Source organism: Tachypleus tridentatus, chromosome 13 (genome assembly GCF_004210375.1).
Source record: "Tachypleus tridentatus isolate NWPU-2018 chromosome 13, ASM421037v1, whole genome shotgun sequence".
Classification (NCBI taxonomy): Eukaryota; Metazoa; Arthropoda; class Merostomata; order Xiphosura; family Limulidae; genus Tachypleus; species Tachypleus tridentatus.
The window spans coordinates 233011176-233034451 of NC_134837.1; the positions used below are offsets into that span (position 1 = coordinate 233011176).

Consider the following 23276-nt stretch of genomic DNA (forward strand, 5'->3'; position numbering starts at 1 on the left):
GGGCTTGACCAAGCCGTCGAAGGCTAGTCTCGACCAGTCCCGATGCAAAACCACATTCGTGTCAGACTTCAGCATGACCAAGTTCATCCCTCAAAGACAATCCTTGTTCTGCGGTTACGAATTCGTTTTGCCGAAGTGAAAAATAAACAACTCATTCAGATAGTTTGTGGCAAGAGTGTCAAGAGCCAGGACGGGCTCTGGAACAAATATCCTTGCCATGTCTCCTTTCTCTTTCTTTTTTCAACTTTTTAAATATCTTATTAAATAGAAGATCCTAAATTAGTACAGCAATGCGCTCATAAACAAAGCAAAATCATAGCAGCAGCCGTTTTTACTTAATTAAAGACGTTAATAAAATAACAACAAACGTTTATTAAAAGATATAAAATAACAAATTAAATTTATCATTACTCAAATTATTATTTGAATTATTCTTAACATATGAAGCGTCTATATGCAAAGAAAATCCATAACTATGCTTTTTATGATTAAATGAAGATATAGTCTAAAGGTGCTTCGCGGGTTATACGGTACAGCCAAATTTCACTCGCCCGGACCCTGGGCAGTTATCCTGCACCACTTCCCACCCCCTGTTGGTAGACCTGAGTCATGCACATTTACAGTGTTTCATAAAATATATCTTTATATGCAAAAACGGCTCGTTTGGGTTGAGAAAATATTTTACATAGAAGAGCGAACAACGTTTCGACCTTCTTCGGTCATCGTCAGGTTCACAAAGAAAGAGGAAACTGACCGGAAGCTGACCACATGTTTGAAAGGGGTTGTGTAACTGTGTGTCGAAATGTAGAGGGCGGTATTAGATGTTTGAATATATAATTTTATTTATTTTATTATATTAATATAGGTATAAAGGCGTTCGTTTATATTGGTTTAAGTTGTTGTATAAGTAAGGCTTCTTTAATTTTGCGTTTGTTTATGTTTGTTTCTTTATTTAGTATTTGAGTGTTTTCTATGGTTATGTTGTGTTTATTTGACTTGCAGTGTTCGAAAACGTGTGAAGGTGACTTTTTATGTTCTTTGAATCTGGTTTCCATTTTTCTACTTGTTTCTCCAACATAGAAGTCGTGGCAGTTATCACATTGTATTTTATAAATAATGTTGGTGTGGTGTTTGTCAGTGTAGTTTTTATATAGTATAGACCTCAGTTTTGTGCCTGGTTTTTGAATAAATTTGGTATTAACTGGAATGTCATATTTTGTTACTAATATTTGCCAAATGTTGGTTATTTGTTTGCTGATGTCACGAATATATGGTATACAGCAGTATATGGTTTCGTGGTTTTTTTTATTCGTGAGCTGTATTTACTTTAGTTGGTTGATTTTGCTTTCTGTCTGGGTGTGTGCGTATAATGTTTTCTACGGTTTGTGGAGGAAACTTATTGATGTTGATGAAGTATTGTTTTATTTTGTCTAATTCATCGTTAATTTTATCTGGTGAGCATAGTTTTATGGCTGTGTTTATTTGGTTTCTTAGTATGTTGAGTTTTTGTTTTGTTTCATGTGTGGTATGGTGTTTGTCAGTGTCGTTTTTACGCAGTATAGACCTTAGTTTTGTGCCCGTTTTTTGTAAAAACTATACTGATAAACACCACATTAACATTATTTATAAAATACAATGTGATAACTGCCACGACTTCTATATTAGAGAAACAAATAGAAAAATGGAAACCAGATTCAAAGAACACAAAAAGTCACCTTCACACGTTTTCGAACACTGCAAATCAAATAAACACAACATAACCATAGAAAACACCCAAATACTAAATAAAGAAACAAACATAAACAAACACAAAATTAAAGAAGCCTTACTTATACAACAATTCAAGCCCAAAATAAACCAATATAAAGGAACACCTTTATACCTATATTAATAAATATAATCAAACATCTAAGCACGCCCTCTACATTCCTACACTCACTTACACAACCCTCTTCAAACATGTGGTCAGCAATCTTTGTTTGTTTGTTTGTTTTCGGAATTTCGCACAAAGCTACTTGAGAGCTATCTGTGCTAGCCGTCCCTAATTTAGCAGTGTAATACTAGAGGGAAGGCAGCTAGTCATCACCACCCACCGCCAACTCTTGGGCTACTCTTTTACTAACGAATAGTAGGATTGACCGTCACATTATAACGCCCCCACGGCTGGGAGGGCGAGCATGTTTGGTGCGACGCGGGCGCGAACCCGCAACCCTCGAATTACGAGTCACACACCTTACGCGCTTGGCCATGCCAGGCCAAGGTTAGCTATCGGTCAGTTACATCTTTCTTTCTTTGTGAATCTGACGATGACTGAAGAAGATCGAAACGTTGTTCACTTCTCTGCATAAAAAAATTTCTCAACCCAAACCAGCCATTTTTATATATATATTAATCAACTTAAAAATATCCTGAGAGTCTTCACAGGAATTTGTTTAGCAGCTGTGCATAGATTTTGGCACGGTATATTTAGCAATTCCTCGCACCAGACTCCGGTGCCTGAATGGCTGCGAAGAGAAAATTGGCCAGTAACGATGAAAAACTGGTAAAATCTTTCCAGCTGTTTTAAGAATCGATATATTATAGTCCTATTACGTGCACAAGATTATGTTTAGAAGGTTTGCCCAGGTTTGATAAAATATTCATAGACGTTTTTCTGTAGGCTTGTGAACTAAGTATAATTTGACTAATGATAATAATAATAACGTAGGGAACAACTGAGAGAGAGCACCTTTTGTTAAATTAAAATTATAAATTATAGTTCTCGCAACCAAGTTTATTGAGAGCATCCTGTGAACGTTAATTAGTTTTGCATCTGACAACAGAGTTACGTTTCAATGGTTTCCGTGACTAATTCGTCACAATGCCAAGATATGTTTCTTCAGTCATGCTGTTGAGTAGATTACCAGCTATATTAAAACATGCAACCCAAACTGCGATAACCAAATTACATTATTTTGCACATATTACAATTAAAATTTATTTGATGCTTAGTTGACCAATAAATTAATGGGCTCGCCCATGTCATTCTACAGTACTTCAACACAAGAACTTACTGAACAGTTAACAGTGCAATGTGTTGGGTCCATTGGTCATAGAGACTCAAAACATAATTGATTGAGCAGAATGCTGGATAGTTAGTTTTATCGTGAATTTTTATTTCATTTTCTTTCTACCCTCAAACAAACCAGGTACTATATCGTAAAATATAGAATTTATGGGAAGGCAAACGAATATTAAATCTTGTACGACTACAAACAAGTACTTAGCTTACATTTCAATGTTTCAGCGTCAGAAATAACTCACCTGTACAGCTTGACAATTCAAGACAACCAGTGGTAAGGAGGTGTTTGTTAATATGTTTTTTGTTAATTAGAAAAAGAGTTGTAAAATTAAACTTAAAACATTACACATAACCAACATGTACACTTTATACATAATAATATAATTTGTATAATATTAATATCGTTGTTTTTGTCGTCGTCTCTGTCTTCAAAGGACTCAAATGTCTTCAAAGACTGGGAGTTCAATCAGTTTCAACTGTCCCTGCCTGAACTAAACAGATAGAAACGCCAAAATGTTTAACGTCATTTGTAAATTCTAGAAATTTACTAATTATATACTTCTATTGTTGCCATTTACGAAAATAAGGGGGAAACACCTAAGCATGAACCTACAAGGCACACTTCAGTCTGGCTTGATCGGACTCCTATACAAAGAGATCTTTTGCTTTTCTTGTCTAGCCATTTTTCAATTAGAGTAACTGTTTTACCAGATCTTCACTGAATTGCGTTTCTTTGCTAATATTCTGTCCAATCAACATCTCAGTAGAAACCTTTTAAAAAATCTATGTACATCAAGTCCATAATTTTTCCATCGTTCAATAGCATGTACGTTACGTCCTTAAATAAGAGTTTGCAGACTATTTCCCTTTGTCTTTCGTGAATCCGCTTTGGCTTTCTTTATGATATTAACCTTCACTAAATGATTTTGCAAAGGTTCTTTAATCAGACTTTTTATAATTTTTCCAGGTATGGCAGTGAATTTAACTGCTGTATAATTTGTAGAATAATTCTTTAACATCCACTTTGATATGTTATTAAGTCTGCCATGCTTAACCACTTCGATTTTAAAACCCTGGGGAATGTGATTTTTGGCGATTTAACTATTACTAATCCCGATTTTCATTTATTGTAAAAGAAAAGCTAGTTCTGTTTTCTTCAATAGAAATATATATATATATATATATAAGTATCCGTATCTTTCTTTTAAAAGCGTAAGCTGAGCTCCTACGTCAAAATGAGTGTGAAAAGCTTTAATTTATTTTAATAATTTTATAATATCTTGTTTGTTAGTTTGTTATTTTTAGAATTTCGCGCAAAGCTACACGACGGCTATCTGCCCTATCAGTCCCTAATTTAGCAGTGTAAGACCAGAGGGAAGGTAAATAGTCATCACCACCCACCGCCAACTCTTGGGCTACTTTTTTTACCAACAAATAGTGGGATTCACCAAACATTATAAGGCCCCCTGCGCTGAAAGGGCGAGCATGTTTGGTATGACGGGGATTCAAACCCGCGACCGTAAGATTACGAGTCGAGCACCTTCAATGTGTTTATTCACTTTAAAGCACAAAGTTTGTGATGTCGTGATTTCAGTATCCAATTTAGTGATATTATTTACTTTAAAACTACGAAAACATTGTTGTGATAGTTTTCATACGTAGTTTTTTAAATAATTCTTTATTTATCGTTTCAACAACATTTTTTTTTGTCTTGTTATTTTTTATAATCTTTGTTCCTGATATATATATATATATACTATTCCGTAAGATAGAGGGAAAGAAATGTGATTAAACTTTGCTTCTTGATTAAGTAAATACTGATGGTGTTATTTCATTTCTATTTCTTGTTTTTTCAAAATTAAAAAAACAATCCATAAAGTCCTTTTAATATACACTCTTCATTTATTTATTCGTTTTTTTCTTTCAAGGGTGACCTCTGTAACATGGAAGTGTTAGGAATGGTGAAAGAGAACCATTCTGTTCAGGACCAAAAGATGGAAAATAATTCTATCCGTAGAAACTCTACGGTGACTTTTCAAGATTACTTAGATGACAGTTTTGATAATCCTTCATTCTCTCAAGATATATTCTCGCGTGGGAGTGAAATGATTAATCTAAGTGATTCCAGTACAGATTCTACCCAAGTTTGTGAAGTTGGAACTCTGGAATTTTCTTTGCAACATCCAATGTCAGGTGGTGAGAAAATAAGAGATCATGATCAGGAAAATGCTGGGTTAGTGACAGTCATAACAGTATTGATAAGTGCTATAACTTATTTAAAATTGTTTTACTTTTTAATCGTTTTGTTTACTTTTCAGTGTCAGTTGTGTTCCACTTCCAATTGTTTTATTATATGCTCATAGTCTCAAAATCTTAACACTATAAGACTAATAGACTACTATATTAACTTAAATGCAACTTGTAAAGTTGTATTTTAATAACCACCAAGTATTTGATATTTTTCAAATGCTCAGACTGAGGCTGTTTTTTTATCATAGTTGTATCATTTAGATGCTTTATTAAATTGTCAGTTAATGAGGAAGAACAGTATAAAATTTGCAACTGTTAAGTATTGTTAAGTTCTATATCATGCCTGCTGTAATTTGTGAAATGACACACAATGTCAAAGTGTTTATTAAATTTATAAGATTTTAAGGTGTATCTGCATTTATAAGTTAAATTTTGTTTCAGATCAATGCAGTAAGAAAAGGAACTATGTAAAACTAAATTAAAAGGATAAATTACATATTATAAGTTTAAGAAGTTAAAATGTTCACAATTATGGGAATATTAAAGATTTATTTAAAAAAAGAAATCCAAAGGGCTTACAAGAAAGCTTATAATGGATCACATATTTAATATGATCAAGTTAACAGGAAGGACTCAAAAAAACTCAAAGGATCTTGGTAATTTCTTAAGGTCACCCAAAGCATTGAAACAGTGTTCTGTTACTAGTACTTGTTATAAAACTAATAAAATCTCAGGATATATTTACAAAACTTGTTGATTTTAATTTAAAAGTGGTAATTTTCTCTCCAGAAAAGTCAGTAGTGTGAGTTAGGTATCACTTCAAATCATATGTATAGTTTTGGGGTGTTTTTTTGTTTTTTTTTAGTCAAAGAAAGGTTATTGGCTAACCAGAAATGGTTTGGAGAAAGGCTACTTGGATGATTCCATGTATAAATCTCACCTTATTTTCTGTTAAAAAAATTATAGGAGGTGATCTTGTTGAAGTTTACTAGATTATTTTTTTTGGGGAACAATATAAAAAGGTTTTTGATTTCTTTGTGTTAAATTTTGAAAATAATGGGATGAGTGAACATAAAGTTAAGACTGGCAAGACAGACTATGCACTAGTTAAGATAGTTTAATATATACACACACACACACACACACACTCACCTATAACAAGGTAACTGATTTATAGAACATTGTTGCCTATTTTGGTACTGAGGGGCAGCACTTCATATAATACATGTTTAATAACAAATTTGATGATTTCATAAAAAACAAAGGTTAAGCTTAAATGGGCCCTTTTTGTCATTAGTTTGTGTAATGTTACATTATTACTTTTTTGTACTATGTATGATACATGATTATGTTAATTATAAATAGCATAAACTAATATTGTTATCAGATCTTGTCTGTATGTTGATATGATGAAGCAAAACTTCATAAAGTTTTTTCACTGTTTTATTTCATGGTAATTTGAAAAAAACATTAGTAATTTAAGTAAATCAGAAATTACATACAAGTTAATTTGCATCATATACTTGATACCATGAGGTTTCCAAGTCTTGATATTCATTCATTGTTATTACAGGTTTTTATCACAGTTACTTATAGATTACATAGTCAGTTTTTACTGTCATTATTTTGATATTTAATTAATCTGTTCTCTTGTATTATTAATAATATACTTTTCATCTCGCACATCTCTGAAACAACAATTTATCTAGTGTATACTAAGTATTATTACGTAACTATATACAATTATTTTGTGTACTTACATTCTCTCTTTACAGGCATATTTTCCTATTTTGTACACAGACCATTCTTTATCTTCCTAACTTTTCATAATCTTCCTGTTTCTTTGGGTGCACAATTATTCATCAATTTTCTTTTTATTACTATTATTGATACAGAATATGTCCAAGCAGTTTTCAAAAGAATGGATTAAAATTTCTTTAGTTATAGAATTTGGGGCTATTTTATATGTAAACTATCTTATATGTGCATTTAGCTTTTCTATTTCAAATAATAAATTTATTGTTGTATGTTCTTTGCTTATTTTTAAATAGCTATACACCACAGCACTTTTATAGATACTGTTAGTGATCTTGTATGTTTCAGTCATATGGCTCTTAATCTTGTAAAGCACTGTTTCCTAACTGCTGAGGCACAAAATGTCAACAACTATTTCACCAACACTAAATAAAAATCAGAAATTTTCACCACTTCTATCAACCTCCAACAATTAACCTTAACCATTTTGTAACAGGTGGGTCTCAGTGCACATTACAATGTTTTAGTGAATTACATTCACATTTAATTAAACTACTTAATTATCATCTTAGACAAATAAACTTGGCATCAAAACTTAGATAATAAATCAAGTATTAATGTTTTAATATGATATTTTAATACAATCAATTTTTTTCTGGTATAAGAATTGTGAAGATTGTTCCCTTAAAATCCTCTCTTGAATTTATTCACCATGCTTCTGGGAGGTACAAATTTAATGGAAGTTACTCTATATAATGTTGTCATCAATGAAATAAAGCAGCATTTTTATATCTGTCAATCTTATTGTCTAACTCTGAAGAGCAATTGAATAGAAAATCAGACAACTTTTGCCTATCCATCTTGTCACATTTTCCTTTTTAAAATATGTATAACTAATGTTAGTGGGCACTATGAATTATTCAAAATATATATGTAAACGGCTGGTTTGGGTTGAGAAAATGTTTTATGTAGAGGAGCGAACAACTTTTCAACCTTCTACTCCTCTACATAAAACATTTTCTCAACCCAAACCAGCCGTTTTTACATGTATATTTTTATCTACAACTAGGTTTTCTCATCATCACTGATAATTATTCAAAATGTTTTACCAGGGCATAGTAGCTTTAGAGTTGGGAAACACTGCTCTAAAACATACTGTTGGTAAAGTCAATTGCATTTATTGTTTATATTTGCAGTACATATCTTGAAGGGGTGAAATTAAATTGGTTTCTCTTCCCTGCACATTTTAATATTATTTTTATTCAGGTATTTTGTGTATACCTTCATTTCTGTTAGCTATTTGTCAAATCTTTTGGAGCCAAATAATTTTGTTCTGTAACTCAACTAATTTTCACTCAGATTATCATGGTGGTAAAGGCTTTCAAAATTTATATATATGGGTTTAAGATTATGCCAGTGTAATTATTTTTAATGTATACTGTTTGGGCCTATTCATGTGTTTGACAGTTACCATGAATTTCAAAGCTGAGAATACTCCATCTATCTCAAGCGAGATAAAAAGTTTATTATTAAAAAAAAAAGTCCATGGGTTTATTAGTGGGAAACTTTAAAATTTATTGAACAACCTTAGTTGTACATATACAGTAGTTCAGCCTTATTTGGTAATGAAAGGTGCAAAGATGTCTACAGATGGAGTGATGCACACAGCAAGCAATCAAATTTCTGCAAAAGGGAAGTTGGAAGTTATTCTTACTGTAAGAAGATTGTCTATATTTTTTGATGAGTGTTTAATTGACATTCAAGAAGAATGCATATTGGGAACTGACTTCATGCAGAGATATAAATGTGGGGCTAAGATGCAGGTTATTTCATCATCAAGAAGTGAAATAGTCATACCAGGAGTTCTTAAGAATAACTTTTTGTGACTGAGATGTAGTAGAACTAAACTCTGCAGCAGATTCTGAGGGATTAATGGTTGGAAATACTTTTATGGATCTGAAGAATAAAGATATCATCATAAAGGCCATGAAGAGAGCAAACCATAAAATTTAAATGAAATCTGGATTGGAAATTGTAAGATGCAAGGCTGTATGGGTAGTACTTTCACATAATGTTATGTAGACTGTGTAATGTATTTTCTACATTTACTTACTAACAGTGTACTTTGTATGAACTATCTTGGAACGTTGTACCCATGTACTTGGATGACATAATCACATGTGGTAAGACCTTTTATAATGCTTATGATTGGCTGAGAAAAGTTCTAGATCATTTAAAAAAAAAAGATAACCTTAAGTTTATTCCCTAGAAATGGGAATTATTCCATTAACAAATAAGTTTCATTAGAGTACAATCAGCAAAGGAATGTATACAGATCTACTATTGATGCTGTGCAAAATTAGCCAGCACCAAAGAATTTGTGTGAAGTAAGATTTCTTGGACTTCATTTATACTGTTTTTGTTTAACAAAATCATTTGCTATCATAGCTTGTCCTTTATACAAATTACATGAAAAGCCAAAATAAGTTTAGTTGAACCACTGATTAGGAACAAGTATTAGACAAAGAGAAGAAAAGATTGACTACTATTTCTGTATTCTCACCGAACTCATAAAGATCCACTGATCTTAGATACAGATGCCAGTAATTTTCCAATTGGGACAGTGTTGTTACAAGTGCAATATATAAAAGAAAGTGATTGTTTAAGGAAAAAGTTTTATGCAATTCTGAAAAAGCTAATTAATGCTTCCTGATACAACACTTTCACTCCTGAGATTGGCTATTCTTGTCCAGTGCTGCACTCTGTATGCAGACGTTTTCTTTATGTATTCCACAACATTCTGTTCCCTCCATATTGGAATCAAATTATTCCAACATATTTCTCTTGTAAATCATCATGCATCACTTATTCTCCAATAGGAGTGATGTACTCGCATCACGCATATGACTCTCTCCGTGTGCCTCTACTAAATTGCCATTTCTCATTTGGTAGTATCTGTGCTTGAACGTGTTTCTTTGTTTCAAGTCTCACATTCAGTATGCTTTAGTTTTCTTGAGAAGTGGTTTTCATTTAAATTCATTCCAAGATTTTTCAAACTGTTTCTTTAATTTAATCCCAATTCATTACAATAACATTATTATTTATAATTTTGATTTTGGTTGACTCTTAGTTATGAATTCTGAAGTTCATGTTACTACTTCAGGGGTTTTATCTGTGACTAATGTTATGCCACAGGCTTCATATGCAGGTGACCCAGCAGGAGATTTCAGTGTTTATATGCAGGGACATTGAATGTTACTTAGGTCAGTCTTATTTCCTGACCTCACCCCACTTCCTTCCAAACTTGCTGAGCTTGTTCAAGCTGACAAGCATTTGGATCACCTAATTCCATCTGTTGATTTTGCTGTGCCTTTCCATGCATCTCCTGAGGATTCAGGCTTACTACAGTCTTTTTGGATTTCATTTTTCATGGATGTGATGTTTTATCTCCTGCCCCTATTCCTGAGAACCACTTCCTTACTATATGATCTAACTTTACATCCCTGTTTCCCTCTCCCTCCCCAGATAATCAGGTACATGCTGACCAATTTGTCTTGCAGTTAAGTGATGGGATTAGCATATCTTTACCCCAGCAGGTTTTGGATTAGTTTGCTCTTGCATGTCATCTTGCAGACTGCCTTTTGTTTAGAACAACAATTGTTAGGTTCTGTTTTACTTGTTTGGGGACAGTCTTTAAATCTCCAGCCCTTTATATCCTTTGTCTTTGGGCCAGCTTTTATCTGGTTTATGGTGAGGATATCAGGTTTCTCCCATTACATAGCTAATCTTTTGGCTCATACCATATGTCTTTCTTTGGTGGAGGTATGTCAGTGCAATTGAAAAGTTTTACATAGTTGGTCTGTAGCACAGTGAGTCCATGCTGACTGGCCAACTGTGGCTTGTGTGACTAAGTTTCTCACGTAGCTTTTTGATTGAAGGTCTTCAGTCTCCTTGCTCTAGGGTTATCAGTCTGCCTTATTCTATACCTTTTATTTTCTTCAATATCATCAAATCTTTTGCTTCTCTATCCTTATATTAATATTTTTCTTCTGGATTCATTTCCTCCCTAGATAGCTTTGCTCATTCACTCACTTTACTTCCATTTAAACCTATTTCCTTGTGCTCCACCTTTCACTTTTTTTAGCCTGTGATTATTGATCATCTAATTTATTTGTCATTAATGTTTCATGTATACTTTACCACCCTACCTATCTTCTCCTTTATCAGGATTGTTTGTTTCCTCAAGACCTTGGCAGATAAGGAGGGTTCCTCTCATTTTCACCTATATCCCTTCCATCTATTTCTTGTTTTTATCTTTCTTCTCATGCAGTTATTTTCATATATTTGGTTCATACCCTTGATTGTTATATTGCCCACATAGCTCCCTTCTGTGGTACCTTTTCCAGGCTCTTTATCCCTTGACAGTTTTCTTCTGTTTGCATTCTCACCCTCCTTTTCTTCAAGTGGAGTACAGGAGTCCTTACCACTTTCCAAATCCAAGTGTTGACTGTGGCAGCATCCTCCTGAATTGATTCCACACAAAGATTACTATAACCATTCAGTGCAGAGTAGGACAGTGGGCAGTGTTTTGTTGGTGTAGATAATGTGATATCCTTTAATATGCATTATACAATTACAAAGTAGTGAGGTGTCAAATTGCCATTTCTTTTTTTGGTTGGAAGCCCTCATCTTACCCTTTTGTGGATGTTGGTACCCTGAAGCTAGGTGTTTTGTTTGGAATAGAACTAACTAACAAGTTTAAGTCCTTACATGTGTTTATGGTTGTCTATATTTTGTCCTTTATAATATCCATCTGTGCTGTGGTTCAGAATGGAGTTAAGGGGAATTGTCCTGGTTCTGTTTTTTTAACTATCCTTCATTGCATCTTATGCTGCAGACGTTATTGTATTTTGGAAGTTTTCAATCAGTTTGGCTATTGGGGGAGTTGATTTTTTATTATGTAGACATCGTTTAGATATTGGATGCCAATCAACAGATCTAAGATAACATATGTTACCCTCAGGAGTTGGAGTGGTTCTAGTTTCCCTTGAACTGGAGATGACAACAATATGGTCATCAACCTATCTCCACATGGATGACAATTTCCAGCAGCATGGGTTTAGATTGTTGTTAACTTACCAAGTATGGTCCATCACATCCTAGCCACTCTACACATAGAGCAGGGGTTCCCAATCGGTGGGTCGTGACCCCCTTGGGGTTGCAAAGCCTTGGCAGGAGATTTGCATAGCCTTGTTAGAAGTAGCTTGGGATAACATTAATTTTATTTCATCAATTACATTTTCATATCGCGAGTGCCAAAAGGTTGGGAACCCCTGAGATAGAGGCATATTCATTAATTTACTCAATTTTATTTTATGTGGGATTGAGTTTGAGTTCCATATACACTTCTTGGTTTAGATCACTATCATGCCACAGTTCTTTCCCATTTGTATGTGCTTCTTTTTTCCATTTTTAGTTCATACACATTTCACTGATGGGAAAAAAGTATATCTGGTTCAGAAGTGGTGAGGCTTCCCTCATCAGAACTTTGGATCTGACTCCCACTCATTTTCAGGAATATCTTTCAGGCACATATGGGGGTTACTTCTGTCAGTCCTTGTAACAATCCTGCCTCCTATTTATATGTGTGATTTTAACTAATTTTGTGAGAGGAGGTAAGTATCCACCAAAAATAAATTTTGAATTACAAAACATGTAAGATTGTTGAGATGTGCTCTTGAGCATATCTTGTGAAAAACTTGTTTATTTAATATAATCTGACCTTATCTAAAAAGTTCCCAATTCTTATGTTTTAGTTACTTTTAAAATAATAAATAAAGAATACGTGTGAAAAACAAGAATTTCTTACGTGGACTACCTTTATTTTGCTGTTGACTGTAGATGACATTTAACCTTACTTTTTTATAATAATAACAGTGTAATAAATATCTTTTATTTAATTAACTTATGTTTCAAAGAACACAGAAGCGTAACATACAATGTACAGAATACATTCCATGAAATATCAATTATTCTGCCTTTCCAACTGCAACAAAAGCTATTAGAAATTTGGTTAAGCTCATCAATATCTTCCCAGTGGGATTCAAGCTTAAACTGGAAGTGAGGCTAACAATTATCTAACAATGTAATATAGTATGTTATTTGATAGACTGAAACTTTGGCTTTCTTTTCATTATAAATAATGTAGTATTAAACTTCAGAGAGAACTATTGGCAATTTTTTAAAGAGGGAATGTGGCAGTTGGGTATGACAGGAGATGGCTCATTTTCTATTTTATGGTTCTGAAACAAAATACACAAGTTACATTTTGCCTAAAAATAATAACATAATGAATAACTTGCATTGAATTACAAGTTTCTCAAAGAGATGATAAATAAATTAACCCTTTCATTGCAGGTTGGATGGAATCCACCTAGCTCATAACCGTAAAGGTATCCTTGAGAGTAATTATACTATGAGTTTTGATAACATAAGCATGTAGTTACAAAATTTTGTAGGGTATTAGTAAACATTAGAAGGCTTTCATAAACAAAATATCAGGTTTTTAAATTAAGTATTAAGATATTTTATTTAAAGATGTTCTCATAAATTTTTCTTTCAGAATGTTGACTAGGTAACATGCAGAGTAATTTACATTTTAAGGTTTAAGTTATTTTTTGCATAAGACAATTTACAAATTTCACATGTGAAATTATTATTATTTATAATATCTTTATTATTATGATATAATTATATTTGAAAATCACTGGTAAAACCACCTGTGGGACATTCTGAGCTTTTAATTGGTTATTCAATTGTTTTTTATATATATAGAATTAAGTGTATATAAGGAACCATTTCCAAAATTCCAGATAATTATCAAATATTTTTTGAAAATAAACTATTTTATTTTATTTGTTATTTTCACTGTCAAATTAGACTCACTGTATGTGTTTGACAGATTTGACCAATCTTGTAATCACTATAAGAAATTATGAAGTAAATATAAATTACGCATTTTTCTTTCTATAATGATTACAAATTATAACTCAAACACAAATTTTGTTATTTTTGTTATATTGACCTTTATGCCATTGCTGGTTAACAAAGAAGTTACAATGACTTGGCAATTTTTACTGTATCCAAAAATATAAAACTGATTTTTTTTTGTATCAACAAAGTGACCTTTCTTGGCTGTATTTTGTAAAATAAAATTACATTTCAGTAATAATACAGTATTACTATTTACAAACAAGATTTTAAAATTATTTTATTTAAAACATGGACAGTGAAAAAAAAGTAAAACAATTATCTCTTCAGTTATGACCTTTGTACTCAGTTGCCACTTGTCAAAGGTTGATAAGCACAAAGAAACATTTCACATGGAGGATTTGAAATGAACACACACACACATTGCTATAATAAAACAAAACAAAACTATATCCCAACTACAGAAAACCATCATAATATTAGTAAGAAAGCTGTAGGTTGGAAAAAAAAAAAAATTCTAATAAGCTACAACTTAAGTTATCAGCATGAAGGTTTGTCTCAAAAGAAATAATTATATTAGAAAATGGTTGAGAAAACCACTTATGTGACATTCTGAGCTTTTGATTAGTTAATCAGTTGTTATATATAAAATGTATATAAATGACTGTTTCCAAAAATTGAAGAAGTTTAGTGGGGAGGTGGGAACTTTTTGTTTTATAATTTACCTTTTAAATATCAATTTGAGTTCCTAATTCATGCAGAACAATAGACTTTGTATTTTGACATCACAAACATCCAATTTGAACCAGTGCTGCATTCAGTGTACCAAGTGACAAACAAAAATCAGTGTTTAAATATGTTTTTTAAATATTTACTTTTAAATTAAGAAATTAAATAATGCTAACATGAAAATATGAATTATAATCTACAGTTTGATACTAAATATAAATTTTTAAAATAGTAGTTAAGTAAAGTTTTTGAATACGAGCCAACAAACACTATGACATGGCCTTTGGCCCCATGACTTGTAACAATAGGGATAAAGAAGAGGAAAGAGACATACATAACAAACTTCAGTTTCCATACTAGGAAAGAGTGAGATTTTTTTTTAAAATCTTTCTTTATAAAAGTAAGAACTTGTAACTTAAATTACATTAAAATTTGATTTATTAACTCTGCTTTGTTGTCAAGTTTATTTGTACACATTGATAATAAAGTAGTTTATTAAATTTTGAATGTAACACTGAAAGATTATAGTATGCATACTTTCATCCACTCGATGCAAAAGCGTTAAAAGTTAAAAATATAATCCTGTGAATATCTTATGAAAAATTTAACTTTCAGTTTTTCTGTCATTATTATAAATATGTAAATATAGAAATGCAGTTGTATTTATCTCCAGAAGGATTAAAAATTACTTCATCTAAATAATATATAAATATTTCTTTATATTTTTTAGTCTGTATTTTTTCATAATGATTATTTATACATTGTTTAGGACTTATTCTGTGTATATATACAATTAGCAAAATAATTATAATTTATGATACAATCTTTCTTTTCTAACAATGACAAATTTTCATTATATAGCTGTCTGTTGGTAACCTATATGTTTTAAGCTCTACTTTCAAAATTAACTAGTTTTTTATTAAATTGTTAATCCACTTTTATGGAAAATATGGGGAAGATATATTTTGAAATTAAGAAATTTAGATATTAAATTATGTGTTTTACATAGTTCCAAAATGTCTAAATTTGCCTCATCTTTGTAGTATCTAAAATGTAACTTTTCTTAAATACCAACAAGATGAAACATACCAGTTATCAGTTATGATGGCAGTTAACTTATGTTTTGGATATCCGAGACTTATTTGAAAATAATAATATTAGAAGGTTTTAAACCTCATAGCTACAGTAAAGATGACAACTAATATCTGTTCCTACTTATTTTTAATCCATAAGCTACGCTGGACAACCAAATTCTTATTATTGCAGAAAATTCAAGTGATTAGAGGTAATTTTATGTTGCTAATTTTAAAAATGCCAGAATTTATCTACCATTTTTAGATTTTCAGTTATTGTAATCATCACTGTGAGAAATACCTTGCAGTAATCTCAGTGTAATAGATTTGTGTTGTGAAATTATGTGTACTTGAACAGTTCGATAGATAAAAGGCATGCATTTTGATAACTTCAGTTATTGACTGTATTGGTGTAAAATTCTGTTGTTCATATGTGCATCTTGTTCTTGATATAATTGTAGGTAATTGCCACTTTTGCTTCATTCTCATGCTCATATATTCTGTCTGGTAATTATGAAACCCTCAAGTCTCAGTTTGTTAAATCGTTTTAGAAGATGGACCAGAATCAGATGTCCCCTTTCTCTCAGGTGCTTTTCATGATCACATACTATCTTGATGCATGTGACTCCCTCTATTCAATTCCATGGAACACTGTCACTTCTCATTTGGAAGTTCTTGTGTCAACATGTTTTTTCTCTGTGAGTGTGTGTGTATGCTCTTTGTATATTGTTTGAATTTTTGAATTTAAATAGCTTACTTTTCAAAGTGAATTTATTCATGATCTGTTTGGTTTTTTATCTTTACATATATATTGAATTTTTAATTAACTATTTTCCAGTCTTTTTGTTTCTTCTCACACTATTTATTTTCATCAAACATTTTTATTTGATCTAGTATATCAACTATGAATCCTTTGGCTCACTTTATCACTTCAGGTATCATGCTACCTACTAGAACTATTTCATAGGCTTCAGGTGGGGGATATCTGTTACTGGATGTATCTGGTATTACCTGCCATGAAATTTATTGTTATATGGGTCAACCATCTTCTCCTGAACTAGCCATCCCTGTTTTAATCAACAAGGATTTTGGCTGTACATCATGTTTTGGTTCATTTTCTCCATCTGGTCAGGAATCATCTGGTAATGATCCATTCCAACAATTCATAGTGGTTATTTATCTTGGTGACCAAGGTGGCACACATTTCCAATGTCTATATTTCATACTTTGGATCTTCTTTTCTGGGCTCACATGCAGCTTGGTATTTGTATCATTATGTATCATTTTTTATGTATTTCAATCTTGTATCTGATCAGCTTTCCTTTTCAGACTATCTATCTAATGGAGGGGTCTTTTGATCTTGTTTTCCAGTGGCTTTTCCTTCAGTGAGGTACTTCTCACCCTGATACATTTGCAACATCCCTCGACACCAAATTGTCTCTGTTTTGTTCTTTGGTTCCTCTTGCTCTGTCTGTGAATACTATCTGTCAGGATTGGACCAACAAATACCTGTATGTCTATTTTCCTATTTGCCTTCTTCACAGAGTGATTTTAATTAATGCCAAGTCCTTCTGATTGGTCTTTACTGTCTAGTTCAAACATGATTCCTGCAGCTGCTCAAGCTCCAAACTACTCCTGTGTTATTTTTTCCTTTCACTACATCCTCTATTCATCAATCTCAGTTGCTGTTGTTTCATTCTATTCATCAATCTCAGTTATTGATGTTTCATGCAACCCTGGTTTTTGTTCAGTCCTTGGTGAAGAAATTCAATTTGTCTCGATAGGTACTTTATTATGTAACTAGTTTATTTACCCTTCCTCCAGGGAGGTTTATCATTGTAAATGGAATGTTTTCTGCTGTTCATCTTTGGTTCATGGGGTTTTACTTGCTCAACTCCTTGTTTCTCATATTGAAGATTTCCTTACTTGGTCTTTTGATCAAGGGTCTTCTTTTTCCTTGATTGTAGGTTATTGGGCTGTGTTATCACACACTTATCATTTTTTCTTTACTGTTTAGTGTTTACCTATTCCATCTTTTCTTTTGATACATTTCTTATGTATTCTTTGTTCATCTCGGTGGGTTGTTCTTCTGGATTTGGATATTAATGGGATCCTTAATTTCCTTATCTTGCTTCCTTTTAAATCACTGTCTGTGTTTATTTTTAATCTTTCCCTTAAAATCTATTTTTAACTCCTTGGACATCAGTTGTCAGATTTCTTTGTCATAGTTCAAATATTCTCCTTTATCTGGATCATTCTTTTATTGCCAAAAATTTGGTGGCTTGAGTGATTAACTCCTCCTTTTTGCAAATTTCTCTTCATTCCATTTGCCACCTTTATCTTTGGTCTGATCTAAATGAACTTCTACCTCCTATATGCATTCTTCCATGAAGCCCATTTCCACATCTTTATTCTTTGGTAGATATCCTCTGTTTGTGATCTTAATTCTCCTATCCCCCTCGGTGTGGATTCCTGTACGTGGTGAGGGGACCTCCCAGAGGAGGTTCTGTTCTATCTGGTTACCTTCTCTGGGATCTAAACATCCACCCACGTGTTTGCCGTGCGTGGCGACCCGTGAAGGGGAGGAGAGGATCCTGGTGGTTGAGGGGTCCAACCCTGACACACCACTTTGGCCTCGAATTCCTGTAGACGGGCAGCCTTTTGGTGGCCCCCCCTTGGGTCAATCGGCTGGTCCACTTGGGCTAGAGTCAACCAAGTACCAGTGTTGGAAGTTCTCAACGGGTGTTGTGGACATTGTGCCTGATGCTGGTGTTTGGGTATAGTGCTCATAAAACCCTGGCGTTGCTGCATTGTCCTTGCATGACTTTGTAGTGCGTCCCCTTGTAGGGCTCCATGGTGGGTGGGGTCAGTGGGTACCGAACTTTTTTCTTTTTCCTATGGATCCTCTAAAAAATTTAAATAAAATTGTAAAAAACAGTCAATGGGTAGCGACCACGTCTTGAATACTCAGAACAGCAATCTTCAACATCAGTAACACACATTACCTCATTTTCTTATATTACATTCTCTTTGGAAAAACCTTTAGGGCAAATGTCCCCTTTTTTATTCAAAAGGGACTAGAGGGACTTGCTGGCTCTCCACAGTCAGTAAAGAAACTTCGATCTGGTGACATATTGGTTGAAACATCCACATCCCAACACAGTGAACTCCTCTTGAATTCAAAGGCAATTGGGGATATACCTATTGAGGTTACACCCCATGCTACCTTGAATTCTTCACGCGAGTTATTGTTGAAAGGGATTTGAAGAACGTTCACGAGTCAGAGATTCTCGCTGGTCTCTCCACTCAAGGAGTTTCTGCAGTGAGGCGCATCTCCACTCGCAAAGATGGAGTTACACTGCCAACAAATACCCTCGTTTTAACATTTACTTCACCACATGCAACTGCCACCATCAAGGCAGGTTATCTCATTTGCAGGGTTCGGCCATACATACCAAACCCTCTTCGATGTTTCCAATGTCAGAGATTCGCCACTCAAAACATCTTGTCGTGGTTCCCTGACATGTGCTCGTTGTGGAGGCAAGGACCATGATGCCTATGACTGTGACATGAACCCACATTGCGTAAACTGCAATGGTTCTCACCCTCTTACTTTCATTCTTGCCCAAAATGGTTGGAGGAAAAAGAGGTGCAGCGTTTGAAAACAACACATAACATTAGTTATCCTGAGGCTCGGAAATTGCTGTCCACAACTCCATCTCAGACATATGCTGCTGCACTTCATTCCACAACTACAGTGGGAGTGCAGACAGATCTCTCTGTGCCTCCAAGAGAATCGTTTTCAAAACAAATGAAAAGCCTTTTGACCTCCGTGGTTAAAAAGGTTGATGAATCGACTTCCACACCCATCTCTGTTCCTCCCATACCTTCTAACAAACCTCAAGATCCACGTCCTTCAGTTTCAAATACAGGCATTTCTTCTGATACATCTTTTTCTCCCACCACAAGAGACAAAACAATTATTCGTTCGCATCCTCAGTCACTGGATTCCCCTTCCAATAACAAAAACCTGCCCACCCGACCCAGAGCAGGATCCATGGAGGTTGATGGACCTCCTCCGACTGAAGACAGTAAAGAAAAAAGACGTGGTCGTAAACCGAAGGTTTCTCCAGCCACTTCACCTACTCGTTCTTAAAAATGGCCACCTTGATACAATGGAACTGTCGAGGTTTACGTTCTAATCTGGATGATATCAAAACGCTGATTGCTTCCTACCATCCTGTTTGTCTTTCTTTACAAGAAACATTTCTCAAAACTGCTGATACTGTCTCCATTCGGCAGTTTTCTCTGTACAGAAATGACAGGTTGTGTGATGGTCGAGTACATGGAGGGGTGGCACTGTTGGTTGATCAACACGTGCCCACCCTGTTTTTGTCACTCAACACACCCTTGGAGGCTGTAGCCATCCGTGTTTCCTTGGGTCATACCATCACTGTTTGTTCTCTGTACCTGTCCCCTGGAGAGACATATGATCAATCAGATCTTGATGCTCTCGTTGAACAGTTGCCATCTCCATTTCTAATCCTAGGGGATTTTAATGGACATCATCCCCTCTGGGGAAGTGCTATTATTGATGGGAGGGGTCGATCTGTAGAGCGGATGCTCTCTGATCACAATCTTTTTCCTTTTCAATACTGGTTCTTCCACTTACTTTCATGCACCTAGTCAGTCCTTTACCGCTATTGATCTCTCAGTTTGCTCCCCTTCATTATTCTCCCATTTTTCATGGAGGGTTGACAGTAATCCACTAGGCAGTGATCATTTTCCGATCCTTTTGAGAGAGACTGGCCGTAGTCGATGCCACCCTACCCGCATGCCCCGGTGGAAGCTGGATCAGGCAGACTGGTCCACTTTCACTGCTCTGGCAGAACTTGATCCTGCCATCGTAAATCAGCCATCAATAGACGACTGCCCACTTGTCCGTGGTGGAATCCTGCTTGCCACTTAGCACTGAAGGCTCAAAAGCGGGCCTGGGATACTTTTCGTAGATATCCCACACTTTCAAACCGGGTTGCTTTCCAATGGGCCCGTGCACATGCTAGGTGGGTAAGACGTCAAAGCCAGAAGGAATCTTGGATTAAGTTCACAACCAGCATATCTTCTACCACCAGTTCCAAGATCATATGGGACAGGATTCGAAAGGTTAATGGGCACTACAATTCTGTCCCCCTCTCGATCTTACTCTCTGATGGTCAGGAGGTGACTGATGTTCGGAACATTGCTAACACTCTAGGTGAAAGCTTTTGCCAGGTATCTAGCACTTCTGCTTGTTCCTTCACCTTCCTGGCCATCAAAACTCGGGCAGAGCGATCACCTCTTTCCTTTTGAACTGACTGTTTCTTTGACTATAATTGTCCCTTTACCCTGGTGGAACTAAAAATGGCCCTTCATCGGTCTGCCAGTTCGTCTGTTGGACCTGATGATATTCATTATGACATGCTGCACCATCTATCTCCTGCTTCTCTTGATGTCCTTTTGATTGTTTTCAACCGGATCTGGCAGGAGAATGTTTTTCCTGATGCCTGGCGCCAGGCTATTATTTTACCTTTCTCTAAGCCAGGGAAAGATCCCAAGATTCCTTCAAACTACCGTCCAATTGCTTTGACGAGCTGTCTCTTTAAGACATTAGAAAGGATGTTTAATGCTCGTCTTGTTTGGTTCCTTGAATCAAACAACCTCCTCTCGCCCACCCAGTGTGGGTTCCGTTGACAGCACTCCACCACAGACCACCTAATTCGTCTTGAAACATCTATCAGAGAAGCCTTTCTCAACTGCCAACATCTTGTATCAATATTCTTTGACATAGAGAAGGCTTACGACACAACATGGAGGTATGGCGTTTTGCGAGACCTCTATACATATGGGTTACGTGGCCATCTTCCCATGTTTATTAAAAATTTTTTAAGGGACAGGAGATTCCAAGTTCGTGTGGGTTCGACACTTTCCCGTTCTTTTGTACAGGAACTTGGAGTCCCTCAAGGCTGTGTATTGAGTGTTTCACTTTTCAGTATAAAGATAAATGCCATCATTGAACAACTCCCTCTCACTGTTGCGAATGGGCTATATGTCGACGACTTTCACATGTCATGTCAGTCGTCAAATGTGAGATATATTGAGCGGCAACTACAAACCTCCCTCAATTGTGTACGGAAGTGGACTCTGGCGAACAGCTTTAATTTCTCTCTCTCCAAAACTGTATGCATGCACGTTTGCCGTCGACGGGGTATTCACCCTGATCCTGAACTTCATATCGGTGAAGTTTTGCTGCCAGTGGTCCCGGAGACCAAGTTCTTGGGGCTTATCTTTGATCGTAAACTGACCTTTATACCACACTTAAAGCAGCTTCGGGTCAAATGCACAAGAGCACTGAACATCCTCCATGTTCTTTCTTCTACCAGTTGGGGGCAGATCGCTGTTCAATGTTAAAGGTATATCGTGCTCTTATTAGATCGAAACTCGATTATGGATCAATGGTCTATGGCTCTGCCAGACCTCGCCTTAAAGATGCTGGACCCCATTCATCACCAAGGACTTTGACTCTGCACTGGGGCTTTCCGTACCTCTCCAGTTCAAAGTATATACATTGAATCTCATGAACCTTCTCTACACCTTCGCTGTTTACAACTATCTTTACAATATACTTCGAACCTTCATTCCTTACCAAAGCATCCCACCTGGAAATGTGTTTTCCTTCCTCGGTGGACAGTACTTTTTCAGAACAGACGATCTGTCATTGCTCCGTTTGGCCTTTGCATCCGGGCGCAATTGGATGAATTGGGTCTGTCCTTGGATAATATTGCAGATTCCACAGGTCGGCCCATCTCACCATGGCTTATTACAGCCCCCAAATGTGACCTTTCTTTCAGTCACCTAAAAAAGGCAGATACTCCAGATTGGAAGTACCATCTTTTATTCAATGAATATCTTTCAAACAGTCATTCAGTTCCCATTTATACAGATGGTTCCAAATCAGGTAACTCAGTGGGCTCTGCTATGGTTTGCTATGGGTCAGTAGTTGCGTGCAGAATCCCTTCTACAGCTTCTGTGTTCACTGCTGAACTGTATGCCATATCTCTTGCCCTGGATCATATTGCAGCTGAGCAGTACTCCAACTGCACTATTTATACTGATTCGCTTAGTTCTATACTTGCCTTGGAATTGCTACACGTTAGCTCACATCCTATTCTCGCTGATATTCGAAACCGACTGGCCCATTTCTCATTAGCAGCTACTTCAATCCAGTTTTTCTGGATACCAGGCCATGTTGGTATTTGTGGGAACGAGCTTGCAGACATGGCAGCTAAATATGTTTGCTTCAGCACCATCACTCCAATGCCTATTCCGTACATGGACTATGGTGTTATCTTCAAGGCTTGGCTCTGTGCCAGCTGGCAGTC

At 35.1% G+C, this 23276-nt stretch overlaps 2 protein-coding genes across 3 annotated transcripts in view; both read left to right on the top strand.

Moving 5' to 3' along the window:
- The window catches only part of RpL24 (ribosomal protein L24), a 399722-nt gene that overhangs the window by 309247 nt on the left and 67199 nt on the right, over window positions 1-23276 (top strand). The gene's annotated exons all lie outside the window — the stretch shown is intronic.
- The window catches only part of LOC143239418 (uncharacterized), a 56827-nt gene continuing 38361 nt past the window's right edge, over window positions 4811-23276 (top strand). For both annotated transcript variants that reach the window (XM_076480450.1, XM_076480451.1), the window contains exon 1: window positions 4811-5294. In XM_076480450.1, the coding sequence (XP_076336565.1) occupies window positions 5005-5294 (290 nt within the window). In that variant the 5' untranslated portion in view covers window positions 4811-5004. The remainder of the gene's footprint in view (window positions 5295-23276) is intronic.